The sequence below is a fragment of the Malaya genurostris genome, chromosome 2 (genome assembly GCF_030247185.1).
Source record: "Malaya genurostris strain Urasoe2022 chromosome 2, Malgen_1.1, whole genome shotgun sequence".
Lineage (NCBI taxonomy): Eukaryota > Metazoa > Arthropoda > Insecta > Diptera > Culicidae > Malaya > Malaya genurostris.
In genome coordinates, this window is record NC_080571.1 from 5,452,558 (window position 1) to 5,466,045 (window position 13,488).

The window sequence follows — 13,488 nt, forward strand, 5'->3', positions numbered from 1 at the left end:
GAATTTCCGGGTAATTAGTTTGTATCCAGCAAAATTATATCAATAGCCACATCGTATGCAATCATGTTTAGTGGTGAGAACAATTGCCATATTTTTTTTCTTTTTGAAAAAATAAAACCAAAGTCACTGAAATGTAGAATCGATTCAAAATGGTTCCGTCAGTCTTGTATGGCAAAAGTCCTGCAGAAACAGAACCGTTAATAGCCGCTAGGCGAAAATGTCTGCCGGAAACGGTTGTTGCATTGTTGCCACACTCTTGCCGGAATACTGACAGAATGCCGGCGAAAATTTCTGGCAGACATAGCCCGTTGTCTGGGGGAAATCTTTCAGCCGCGTAAGAATGGGCTTTCACTTTAAATCAAATTCATATTCAAGGGATCAGGTTTATTTCACCGAAAGTCATTTCGCTAAAATAGTCATTTCGCCGAATTCCGTTTCGCCGAAAGCCGTTTCGCCGAAAGCCGTTTCGCCGAAAGCCGTTTCGCCGAAAGCCATTTCGCCGAAAGCCGATTCGCCGAAAGCCATTTCGCCGAAAGCCGTTTCTCCGAAAGCCATTTCGCCGAAAGGGTCATTTCGCCGATTCCTGCGATTGTCTTAATATTATAATTGGAATTGATTTGAAATAAACATAAATGAATGATAAAACGTTAACGCCCGTTTTGTTGACCTACAATTGTACTTCTTGAATAAAGATTGATTCTTGTACTCTTGAATAAAGATAGATTTATGAACCTCAGAACGGAGTTCCCAAGGAAACTTGTTGACTATTAGCCACAAAGCATCAAAGCAATTGCATAGGTGTATCTACCAAGCAAATGTATGTGGTATGTTCCGTTTACTAAGTTGAAAAATATCTAATGCGGCTTCGCCACATCGATTTGATTCGTGTGCTGTCCGACCTCGCTACCGATCGTTCGGACCTAACTAAAGCAAAGAAACCTAGCTTTGAGTAGACCGGGCAAACGAGGCGGTTACAGGTTTGCATGCAAGAGGCCGCCGCTTCCGACGACTTTCGGCGAAATGGCATTCGGCGAAATGGCATTCGGCGAAATGGCATTCGGCGAAATGACTTCGGCGAAATGACCCGCTCCCATATTCAAGTTCTCTTTGCATGCAATTATAAACGTTAAGTCTCGTTTGCATTTCGCAAATCGTGGTCACGCTTTGGTTGCCTAAGCGTGTCATTTTGATGAAAGCAATAAAGCTTCTGATTATAGAAATTTTTCCTCCGATTAATACTGGAAATTATTCTTAGGCTATCAAGAATAATTTTTAAATCTTTCCAATTCCGAAGCAGATCCAACTAATCTAATTAAATCTAACAAACTTTCAAAAACTTTGAACGTTATTGCATGTTTTTGAGATCCATCTTGCTCGTTACGTGTTTGACTCGAATCTCAAGATCAAGTCTTTGTCGAGGTGTTTCTTGATCGGATTGTTTTCAAACACTCTATCAACATGCCCGGCCCAGCGTAGCTGCCCAATATTGGCCGCGAGTGTACATTGATCATCCTCCATAAGCAATATCCAAGAGTTATGCCCAAGGGGTAAAAAACTTTAAAAATGCACATTTAATTTTAATTCTATAAAAATCTCAATCTTAGTAATACAAAAAACTACAAAGGGCGAAACTGTGATTCCATTTGTTTTAGTAAGCTTCGCCCTCCATTATAATGATGTGATTATAAAGATATTCTTGGGTTGCACAATTCTGTTTGAAAGTCGAACTGGTAATGTCAAAACGGATTTGCTTGAAAAAATGTTGGAACTGGCAACACAAGTTGATAAGTTATTGATTTTGAAAAACAGTTACCAGTAGCCTTGGTAACTACATATGGAATGTAAACAAAAACAAGGGATTCTCACTTGAAACGAAACCAGTTGGCGCGCTGGCAGGTATTAAATGCATTCTTTCAAAGAGTTTTGAGTCATTTTTGCTCATTTTTTTTAATTTGTTTTTTTTCATAGCCAGTCAGATACCTCTAGCTTCGACTATCAGTTCGATGTTTCTTTCCATAATCTTCACAATATCAACATCGTCAGGGAAGCCAAAGAGCTGTACGTACTTTCGGAAGATCGTGTTGATCCTCGCTCTTCGAAGCAATATTGAACAAGAGACGAAAGAATCCAAAACCATGCCGTAGACTTGAGACGACTCGAGAGCGTCCCAGATACTTGGACGTAGCACATTACTCTATCCATCGTTGCCTCGAAGAATCACGTCAAATTATACGGAAATCCGCATTCGTGCATAATCTGCCATAGCGATTGTGTCGTATGCCGCTTTGAATTCAATGGCGCGTTGAATTTTCGACACTTCTGGAGTACTTGTCTCATAACGAATATGTAATTCGTAGTGGCGTACCGTACCGGCAACGCAAATTATTCACTACCAAAAATTTGATTTCGGTTGTTTAAGGTAATAAAAAACTTCTCTTGTGTTATCTTCAGAGGGAATATATTCATATAACTAAGCATTGATCACTTTCATAACGTGCCCAGAATTACATTCCTCGTTTACAGTTTTGCTCGAACTTCCTGGTTTGAAACTAGTCCACCAAGCCGATTGAATGTAGACATTTTGATAACTCGCTCCAGGCGACCACAGTGTTTCTATAAACTCGAATGAATTATTGTTATTCCACCAATGAGGGCATCAATGTCTCTCGCATTCAGTTTATCAACCGATCCACCACCTGATGTGTTCCCTGATCGTGCATTCCAATTAAAGGAAAAATTTTGAAGAATCGTTCTACCGATGCCAAATTATCTTTTTTGATTGCATCTTCAAACTTTTGACAAACGACGTTGCGGATCTGTGTTGTTGCTTGTTCTAGCGTAGAAACAGCTTTTCGAACGGAAGCTATCGATCCAGACACGTCATCAGTAATTTTTTGTAAAAGATTCTTAATAATGAAATGTGGAATTATTCCACAACTATTTCAAACTGTTTGTTTATTTATTCTGGTGCTCCTTGGTAACTAGTTCATAGCAACTTAAACAGTGTTGCTCGAATAGTTAGTTTTTGTCATTTTCAAGGGGTCGCTATATTTATGGTAACTGGTGGTAAATCGCACACGAACACTTTTTATTCCGATTTTTCTTCGGAGTGTCTGGTCGTGTCGTCGGTTTAACCATACGAGTATAGTGGATTTCCGCACACAATAAAATCAGATGATGTTAACAATATGCAAGCTTACTTTTACTATGAATGGTTTTGGCTCTAGAATAGTAATATTGAACTGTATATCGTATGAATAACTACTACAGTTGGAATGTTTAGCATAACCGTGATAGCATCTTATTTTTACATTGTACTTATTGTTTTAACTAGTGCTATGGTATTTTTGATATTTCACTTCTGGTTCGTTCGAAACACAGAATTATGGTTGATTTGACAATGGTGAAGATCATTCGAACTTGCGAAAATGTTTAAAAGTTATATTAATTGAAATTTTGATGCAAGAATAACAAGAGTACATTAAAACCTGCTTTATTTTCCTAATACATTTTTACACTGATTTAACATTATATAAAGAATAATTCAAAAAATTTTAAAAATTTATTTATACAATCAAAAAATATTATGGTAACAGTTACTATATAGAGGGCCAACTTGACCATGTGGGTATAGTGGTTTTTAACCGACTATTAAATCAGATGATTTCAACAATAATCAAGTTCATGTTTACTATAAATGGTATCGGCTCTAGAATAACTAATACGATTGAGATGGTCAGCTTAACCATGACCGAATCTTTATTTACATTGTAGTTTTTGCTATAACCAGATCCATGGTATTTTCGACATTTCACTTCTAGTTATTTCGAAACTAAAAGCAGTGGCTGATTCAACAATTTTGAATCCGGGAATCGAATGATATTCGTCGTTTTTTACATCAATCGCTTGATGTTGCTTCTACAGCGACCGATAATGAATAATGAACCGTATACGAGACGTCAATTTCACTGGGAAACATAGCCATTGCCGGCAAAATTGTTGAAAAATTTAAATTCAACGACGGAAACTGTTGATGCTACAAACTTTACTCACCTGCAAGATATATGTTGATATGGACTACATGACTAGTGTTTTCAAACTTCATAATTGTCTTTTAAACCATGTTTCTATTTATGGTAACATTATTATACAGTGAACATGTTTACATGGTAGCAATAACTATTTCGCTTCTCATATATATCTAGGTTCGAGAGCAATTTCATCTTACTAAAAATTGTTATTTTAACTATTTGTTCTTATGTTTGAGATGACTAATATTGTCAGGATGACCATGCCAGAAAAGTCATTAATACAAATAGTTTAGTCAAGTCGCAGTCTTTGTTGTCTAGTAGTTTATACAATACAGTTGGTGAATATTCATATATCATGATTGTTGCTACTATTTAAGCGTATAGTTGAAAGGACAATGAAGAACAGGTTACGGTTACTATGTTTTTTTCTCAGTGTACATATCATTTAATTTTGTTAATATATAAAATATATTCGAAGCTGCCAAGCTGCTCGGTACTAGCTGTCCAAATCAACCAGTATAACCAAATAACCCTTCTTCGCGGTAAATAATTAAGTGGAAATAAACTATCAATGCTTCTCTCGGAAAATATATGAGGTTCGTAGTGCACCCGAACATCTTGAAACCGGAACATACCTCTTCCGTGACACTTGTAGAGTGCGCAGTGGTATATACGCTCAACGAGCAACAAAATATTCGCTTGCTGAGTGGGTCGTTACACGAAATTCTTACACAACTGCTCGTTCCTGAGTGTTACATTAACATTGGCAAAAATTCTTACTGGGAACCAAGAATGAACTTGAAACTGCCGAACGCAGCCAGTGGCGACTGTTTTTTTTTCGCGTTTGATGTTCATCAAGCTCATTTGTCAAGCAAAACGAGCGCGCGCTTGTTTGTTTTCGGTACAGACTTTCGTGTCGAAATATATTTCATTCAAACTTTTCCGTCTAATTATATTTTGTTAGTTATTTGTTACGCTGTTATCATCATGAATAAAACCAAGGACAAGTTGAACAGTTCTAACACGCTACTTAATTACTTCGCCAAGTCACCGGGGACACCAAAACTCAAACTACAATCTTCCTCGTCGAGCTCGGTAAAAAAGCCGGCTGCTGCCGGAAGTACTAGCAGTGCAAGCTCGAAAGATTTAGTTCGATCCTTCGGTACGGCAAACAAAAAGAAGGAAGTGGACAGCGACGATGAAGGAATCAAACCAATGAAACGGCGTCGGATTGTCATGAATGATAGTTCGGATGATTCGGATACCGAGAACCATGCTAAAAATGATAGAACCCCTCCAAAAGTAGAGTTGTCATCATTCCAGCGTATTGAACAAGCTGATTCGCCGGCACAAAAGAAAGTTAAGCTTGATAAGGCGGAAAATCTAAACGACGAGAAAGATATGCTAGAGGAAACAGCGACTGATAGTACTCCTGCACTAGACGAACCAATTGTATGGGCTCACCAAAAACTGGACTTTTTGAAACCGGAGAAAATTAAGGACATTCAGGGAAACAAATTGGGAAGTGAAAAATATGATTCGAGAACTTTGTATGTACCAGAATCACACTTAAATACCTTGACACCGGTGAGTTGTTCAGTTTGACGAAGTGACGAATAAAATAATTTATAAAGGTTTGTTTTAGGCTATGCGGCAATGGTGGGAAATAAAATCTCGACACATGGATTGTGTACTGTTCTTCAAAGTTGGAAAATTTTACGAGTTATACCACATGGATGCAACGGTTGGAGTGAAGGAGCTAGGATTTTCCTACATGAAAGGCGATTTTGCTCATTCCGGGTTTCCGGAGACTGCGTACGACCGAATGGCCACCTCACTGATAGAGAAAGGATACAAAGTAGCACGGGTAGAACAAACCGAAACACCCGAGATGATGCAAGAACGGTGCAAGCGAACTAAATCCAATAGCAAATATGACAAAGTTGTAAAACGAGAGGTTTGTCAGGTGTCCCTCAAAGGAACGGAGGTATTCGGTCAACAAGTGCAGATGTCGTACCATCATCAGCCTAGATACATGCTGACTTTAACGGAATGTTTCAAATCTAAAACTGGTGGTCGGTACGGGGTGTGTTTTATCGATACATCATTGGGAACGTTTCATCTGGGGGAATTCAAGGATGATACACATGGGTCTCGTCTACTCACGCTACTATCACACCATACACCCGTTTTAGTGCTGCATGAGCGAAGCACTCAATCGTCGGGAACTCAACAGATATTTAAAACCGCACTTGCCGAAATTCGAAAGGAAGCTCTGACTGGTGAATCTCAGTTTTGGTCAGGGGAAAAAACTCTCAAGTATTTAGCGGAGAATTTCTATGGAAATTTCAGTGATGACAAGTGGCCACCAATTTTCCGATCGTTGATCGACGAAAATGATCACTTAGGTCTTACACCGAATGAAGGCTTTAAGCTGGCACTGAAAGCGCTCGGAGGTAGCATCTGGTATCTAAAGCAATGCCTGTTGGATCAGCAAATTATTTCATTGGCTAGTTTTGAATTTTACATTCCTCCGGATGATGTTGAAACACTAAAGGATCTGAAGGTTGTTAACTTCAATAGATTCATGGTTTTGGATTCTGTCACCCTCAGTAATCTGCGGATTGTCGAAGGAGAAAATTCTTTGATTGATAAATTGGACCATTGCTGCACTAAGTTCGGCAAACGACTGCTACATCACTGGGTATGTTCACCTAGCTGTGAACGGGAGGTGATTGTTGAACGACAAGAAGCCATAACGGAGTTGTTGGAGGACATTACGTTACTTCAAAGTGTGCGACAGATTCTTGGTGAGTTGCCGGATTTGGAGCGAATGCTGGCACAGATTCATACATTCGGGAATGCCGAACGAAGCAAGGACCATCCCGATGGAAGGGCCATACTGTACGAGGAGAAAACCTACGGCAAAAAGAAGATCCACGATTTTATCAGTACCCTGAAAGGATTCAAGTCGTTAACAAATTTGCCCAATCTATTTGCTAACGTGTCTTCAAAACTTCTTATAAAATTGACGCAAACGGCCAAGGGTGGTGGATCATTTCCTAACATGGTAGATAAAATCAACTTTTTCGAGCAGGCTTTCGATCACGAAGAAGCATTAACAGATGGAGTGATTGCTCCGGAGAAAGGTCTCGATGCCGAGTATGATGCCGTCGAGCAGGAAATTAATGAGATTAAGGAGGAATTGGAGGAATATAAATGTGAGCAAGAAAATTATTTTGGTTGCAGAATAGCTTATCACGGAACGGACAAAAAACGTTTTCAGTTGGAAATTCCGGAAGAATCGGCAAGGAAAGCTAACAGCCGATATAGCCTAGAAGGACAGAGAAAGGGCAAAAATGGGGTCAAACGATTCCACACGGATGAGACACGAGATTTTTTGAAGCGTATGATGCAAGCTGAAGATCAGCGTAAGAAAGTGTTAAAGGATTTAGCGCGAAGAATATTTGAAAAGTTTTCCAGTAGCTATGAGCTGTGGAAAGCATGCATTGATTTGACCGGTACGCTGGATGTGCTGACCGCCCTAGCAGAATATGCCCGCAGTGAGGGCAATACGTGCGTACCCGAGATTCTGACTGACGAAAACGATCAAATTCTGGAGCTGGAAGATGGAATTCATCCTTGCGTCAGTGACACAGAAAATTATATACCAAACGGTATCTGCCTTGGATCAAATGAAGCGCGCCTGGTTCTGTTAACTGGACCAAACATGGGTGGAAAAAGCACTCTCATGAGACAGGTTGGCGTTTTGGCTGTAATGGCTCAAATCGGATCCAGGATTCCGGCTACGAGCTGCCGCATGACCCTAATTGACAGGATTTTTACTCGACTAGGAGCAAATGACGATATAATGGCCGGACATAGCACCTTCTTGGTGGAATTGAACGAAACATCGATCATATTGAAACACGTAACCGAAAGGAGTCTAGTTTTGTTGGATGAACTTGGTCGAGGAACTGCCACCTACGATGGCACATCGATTGCAGGAGCTGTTGTGAATTTCCTAGCCAACCAGAAATGTCGAACTATGTTTTCCACACATTATCACAACCTGGTTGATAACTTCACTGGAGACAAACGAATCAGTTTAGGTCACATGGTAAATCAAGCAGTTTCCTCTCAAATATTTGATATTTTTTTCACATACTTGTTATTTTTTTCGACAGGCTTGTATGGTAGAAAACGAAGACGATGAAGATCCTACACAGGAAACTGTTACATTCCTCTACAAATATTCGAGCGGAGCCTGCCCGAAATCATATGGTTTCAACGCAGCTAAATTAGCAGATATGCCACATTGCATCATCAAACGTGCTCACGAGGTAAGCATTAGTTGAATCGCATCTATATTCCGATTGATACGAGTTTTCTTCATCCGATATAGATATCCAAAACAGTCGAAGCCGAAGCACTGAAACGTAAAATATTCACCAAATCGCTCCTTCAGGCCAATCCCAGTGAAGTGACGGAATTATTACGGAAACTCAAAGCGTGCCATTTCTAAAGCAACTTTTATGCTCTCAATCAATCTGGGTGAGAAATTTCACCGATAAATTTATTATTGCATAGCAGTTATTCGTATACGATGTTACTCTTCCTCTGGTAAAAAAAACTGTTAATAAACATCTTACTGGCATTGTATAATGTTATGTGACAATGGTGAATTTTGCTTAGACCTTATTACTTGGACGCTTCCCTAGCAATCTTATTCCATTACACAGACTGCGCACAGCCAGTTTTACCTTTGACCTTTGGAAAACAAAAAACAAGATTTGGACACACGAACTTAGGCGAAGAGAGTAGTTGAGGCCAATTTTTACAAGCAGCTTATGAATGAAGTTCTGGGAATATTTCCGAATGTTTCGATACCTGTTTTTACTCGCTGTTGAGTAAGATTTATTCCTATCTTAAAGACAACCGATTCCAGTTGGCCGTAGAAGTCCATGACTTGTTGCGCTTTTTCAGGAACACAATCGATTATATGGTGAAAGAGCGATGCACAATTCCTGCGTATTCATGATAGACATGTTCTTCTTGGCCATTTGGTCGACATTGACTAGTTCGACTGGTATAGAATGTTGTTATAAGAAAATTATGGTGCTAAACTTTTCAACATATTGAATATAACAGACTTTTTGATCAAGGCATGTGGTTCTTCATTCATTAGAGACTAACTTTTCATTGATGAAGAAACGCGCCGCTTGAGCCAATTAGTTCTGATTCTAATTCTCAAAACGAAATACTGAGAAACCTCAGTTGTTCTCCGCACTTATAAGGACGGTTTTTCGAAGAACTTTGTCCGCTAGTGGCGAAATGCTTTTTAATTTTTTTCCTGTATTTATTTATTTATTAAACAAAGTCTGACTGAAGTCTAAATGGACTAACAGAGTGGGAAAAAGCCCATCTTAGTTGAAAAATGTATGTCATTCTCAGATAGGCATAAAACAACTATCTTTTAAAAACAATCACCAAAAATTACATGATAATCTTAGTGATGAAACCCAATTGAAGTGTTGCTTTCGAAACGATTTGTGAACGATGAACATCGAACGTCAGTTTAGCATCCAACTGTACACCAAGATCACACACTTGAACCACTCTAGGGATAATTGTACCATCAATGTTATAGTCAAATATGACTGTAGATGAAATCCTATGAAATGTGATAACTTGACACTTAGCTACACTTATGATGAGTTTGTTTTTCCTGGACCAATCGGTGAACAATGTAAGCAGACATTGTAGTCGCCGGCAATCATCTACACTAAACAGTGAGATTTTAAATCATCTGCGTAGACTAATTCACATCCATCTCCCAAAAGCAACGCCACATAGTTGAAGAATAATACGAATAACAGTGTGGTCCTAAGTTACTACCTTGTGGGACACCTGATTTATTCGAAAACTAGGATGATGTGCTGTGGCCTATTTTCGCGCGTAAATTCCTATCGGATCAAGATTCGAGTTGCGAGCAGCTTTGAGATCGGTATAGATAACATCCATTTGTATTTTAGCTTCCATACGTATTGTGCACTGCGATGTGAATCACAATTATCTCGAATAATTTCGACAATGCCGAGAGCTTGTTATTCCACGATAATTCGCTACAACCACTTTTATAAATAAGACAAATAAACGACTCGTACGAGGGAACCTAGCTTACTCAAACGATCGATTGGAAATGATGCTCAATGGTTCTGCTAAAGTTGAAATACAGCGACACAAAAAAACGGTATGCCATCCGGACCAGGAGAAAAGGAGCGTTTAAGTTTTTTTGCTGCTTGCTCAACCAAGTTTAGTGTAACGGTAAAAATATCCCAATTGAACACATCGGTAGATACATTTGAAGCAACAGCATAGATTCCTAATGTTTCTCCAACATAATTTGCATATATATGCTAAAATTCATGTAATAAATTAATGAAAATTGTATCTCCAATCACAAACTGAGAACACATTTGTTTGATTTAACATTCTCAACTACCTCATAATCAAACGGATATTTATGTTGCGATATATTTACTGACAAACACCATTTGATGTAACTCAACTCCAGAAGATTTAAATAAATCAATAAATTATAAATGGATAGTTGGAGTTATTGACCAATTTTTTACAAATATTTTTTTGTATCGAATTACATGGATTATTTTGGACTCGATAGGTCGAACAAAACCGGATCCGGTCCGTTCCGTGTCATTCTTTAATCAACATTGACCATGAGCTTCACTCTGTGGTCATGAATTTTTGGTAATGAGCTAAACTCAGGGTGGCAAGTGACCGGGAAAATCTGGAAAACCGGGAATTTGATTTTACCGGGAAAAAGCCAGGATTTTTAGTGAAAAACCGGGAAAAATATTACTAGCCCTAATATGAGTAACAATTGTTGGCATCATAATTTTCTTATTCAACCAGTGAAAGTAGGAGACAATACCAAATTTTGCGTTTGAGCGAAATCTTCAGTCAAAGTGTTGAAACAACTTATTGCCCCATACAGGTTCTATATTGAACAATACATTGGAAATTGGGCCAACATCCCCATGTCTCGTCCAACGATTTTGTAAGGGTTTAACAGCAGTTTTAAATTAATCAGAAAGCATCAGAACTTTCTGAAGCTGTTATCAAGAACAACACAATAGAAGCTCATTTTGAAAAATAAGCATAATTTGGATACTTCTGTTGGATTCATGACATTTAGAATGAATATTCATCACACTTGGCAAAGTATCAAGATAATATCGGAATTTTTTTTAACAAAATTATTCAAAATTCTTAGGAGCCTTCATGTTTTAAAGTTTGCTAATAATGACCATCTTGAGACAGTACTTGTGTTATGCTCATATTTGTGTGAGATTTCAATCGGATTCACAAAATTGGAAAAGTTGTCGACTTTGATCTTATCAACCGTTTGATTTTCTTCCTTGAGAGCTGAAACTTTTTTCTGAGGACCAGTATAGACCCTTAGAATATGGTTTGATTTGTTCAGTGAATTTATGTTTAATTTTCTTTTATAGGTTTTTTCCATAATAGGATCACAAGAACGTTGATACACTGAAGTCTTTTTTTATGCGAATTTACGTACCGCATAAAAAAACCGCATAACTCTGAAAACTCCCATAAAAGAAACCGCATAACTCTGAAACTTCGCATAAAAAAAGACCGCAGAAGGGTAAACCGCATAACTCTGAAAATTCGCATAAAAAAACCGCATAACTCTAAAAATTCGCATAAAAAAAGTCGCGTAAAAAACCGCATAAAAAAAGATCTCAGTATATAGATGAAGGAGAATTGATTTTAGTTTGAGATTTTGGTATTGATACACTCCTAACTTTAATAATCTAATGATTTAAATCAAGGACGGCTTTTATCGTATCAAAGAACGCTCACTAGCAACTTTTCACACGATTCAATCAGTGCCATCAAAGAGAGACGGAGCAACAAAAAACCGGCATGTTTCATTTAACATAGAATGGACACCAGTGCGAAAGCGAATTTCTCTCCTCCGTGACCCTTCTGAGCATCACTCTGCTGTAGGGATTCGCTCTGAAGCAACTCTCGTTTTGCGATCCGATTCTATATGGGCAGTAAATAATTGCGATATAATCATTTTACTATTGCCGCTTATTCCAGCTATGTGCATTAACCTTTGTAAGAGTTGTGTCTATGAAAATGAATGTGAATGCTCCACACAAGGGTTTTGAAATATTGCAACCTAGTATGAGAATCATCAAGTCGAATCATCGATTCGATTTTCTGCCATAATTGTCAACCTGCGTTTCTCTCTTGGTAAATTCCACACAGCGCCAATCATTATCAGACAGTAATTTTTTTTAAGGGCCGTGAAATACTTAGAGTATGAAGTGGAGCGAAGAAATGTAGAAAAATTCTCTCGCGGTTCATGCATTGAGAGACTCGAGTTCTTGTAGCATCTTCTACCGGATTGAAAATGTTGTATACAATATAGAAAAAAATCGAGCAGTTTCTGTAAAATTTTCGGCAATCACCAACACTGATTTAAATAATGTATGGCTGTATCGATATTTCCCAGAACAATTTCATGTTTCACATTGCTTCCGATATGAGATCTAAAGGGTGATTTTTTAAGAGCTTGAGAACTTTTTTAAACAATAAAACGCATAAAATTTGCAAAATCTCATCGGTTCTTTATTTTAAACGTTAGATTGGTACATGACATTTACTTTTTGAAGATAATTTCATTTAAATGTTGACCGCGGCTGCGTCTTAGGTGGTCCATTCGGAAAGTCCAATTTTGGGCAACTTTTTCGAGCATTTCGGCCGGAATAGCCCGAATTTCTTCGGAAATGTTGTCTTCCAAAGCTGGAATAGTTACTGGCTTATTTCTGTAGACTTTAGACTTGACGTAGCCCCACAAAAAATAGTCTAAAGGCGTCAAATCGCATGATCTTGGTGGCCAACTTACCGGTCCATTTCTTGAGATGAATTGTTCTCCGAAGTTTTCCCTCAAAATGGCCATAGAATCGCGAGCTGTGTGGCATGTAGCGCCATCTTGTTGAAACCACATGTCAACCAAGTTCAGTTCTTCCATTTTTGGCAACAAAAAGTTTGTTAGCATCGAACGATAGCGATCGCCATTCACTGTAACGTTGCGTCCAACAGCATCTTTGAAAAAATACGGTCCAATGATTCCACCAGCGTACAAACCACACCAAACAGTGCATTTTTCGGGATGCATGGGCAGTTCTTGAACGGCTTCTGGTTGCTCTTCACTCCAAATGCGGCAATTTTGCTTATTTACGTAGCCATTCAACCAGAAATGAGCCTCATCGCTGAACAAAATTTGTCGATAAAAAAGCGGATTTTCCGAATGGACCACCTAAGACGCAGCCGCGGTCAACATTTAAATGAAATTATCTTCAAAAAGTAAATGTCATGTACCAATCTAACGTTTAAAATA

The 13,488-nt window shown here is 38.5% G+C and overlaps 1 protein-coding gene across 1 annotated transcript; it reads left to right on the forward strand.

The window, feature by feature from the left end:
• The first annotated feature begins 4,906 nt into the window (after positions 1-4,906).
• LOC131430776 (probable DNA mismatch repair protein Msh6) lies at positions 4,907-8,708 on the forward strand. Its single transcript, XM_058595979.1, has 4 exons — positions 4,907-5,618; positions 5,677-8,151; positions 8,219-8,374; positions 8,437-8,708. Exons 1-4 carry the CDS (start codon positions 5,019-5,021, stop codon positions 8,554-8,556), a joined length of 3,351 nt encoding a protein of 1,116 aa, XP_058451962.1. The 5' UTR covers positions 4,907-5,018; the 3' UTR covers positions 8,557-8,708.
• The last annotated feature ends 4,780 nt before the right edge of the window (positions 8,709-13,488 follow it).

What these genes read in the sequence shown, in the direction of transcription:
- LOC131430776 (XM_058595979.1), top strand. Translation starts at nt 5,019, where the DNA reads ATGAATAAAACCAAGGACAAGTTGAACAGTTCTAACACGCTACTTAAT. An exon ending in ACTTAAATACCTTGACACCG is followed by an intron (nt 5,619 to 5,676) that starts GTGAGTTGTTCA and finishes GGTTTGTTTTAG; the next exon opens with GCTATGCGGCAATGGTGGGA. An exon ending in GAATCAGTTTAGGTCACATG is followed by an intron (nt 8,152 to 8,218) that starts GTAAATCAAGCA and finishes TTTTTTCGACAG; the next exon opens with GCTTGTATGGTAGAAAACGA.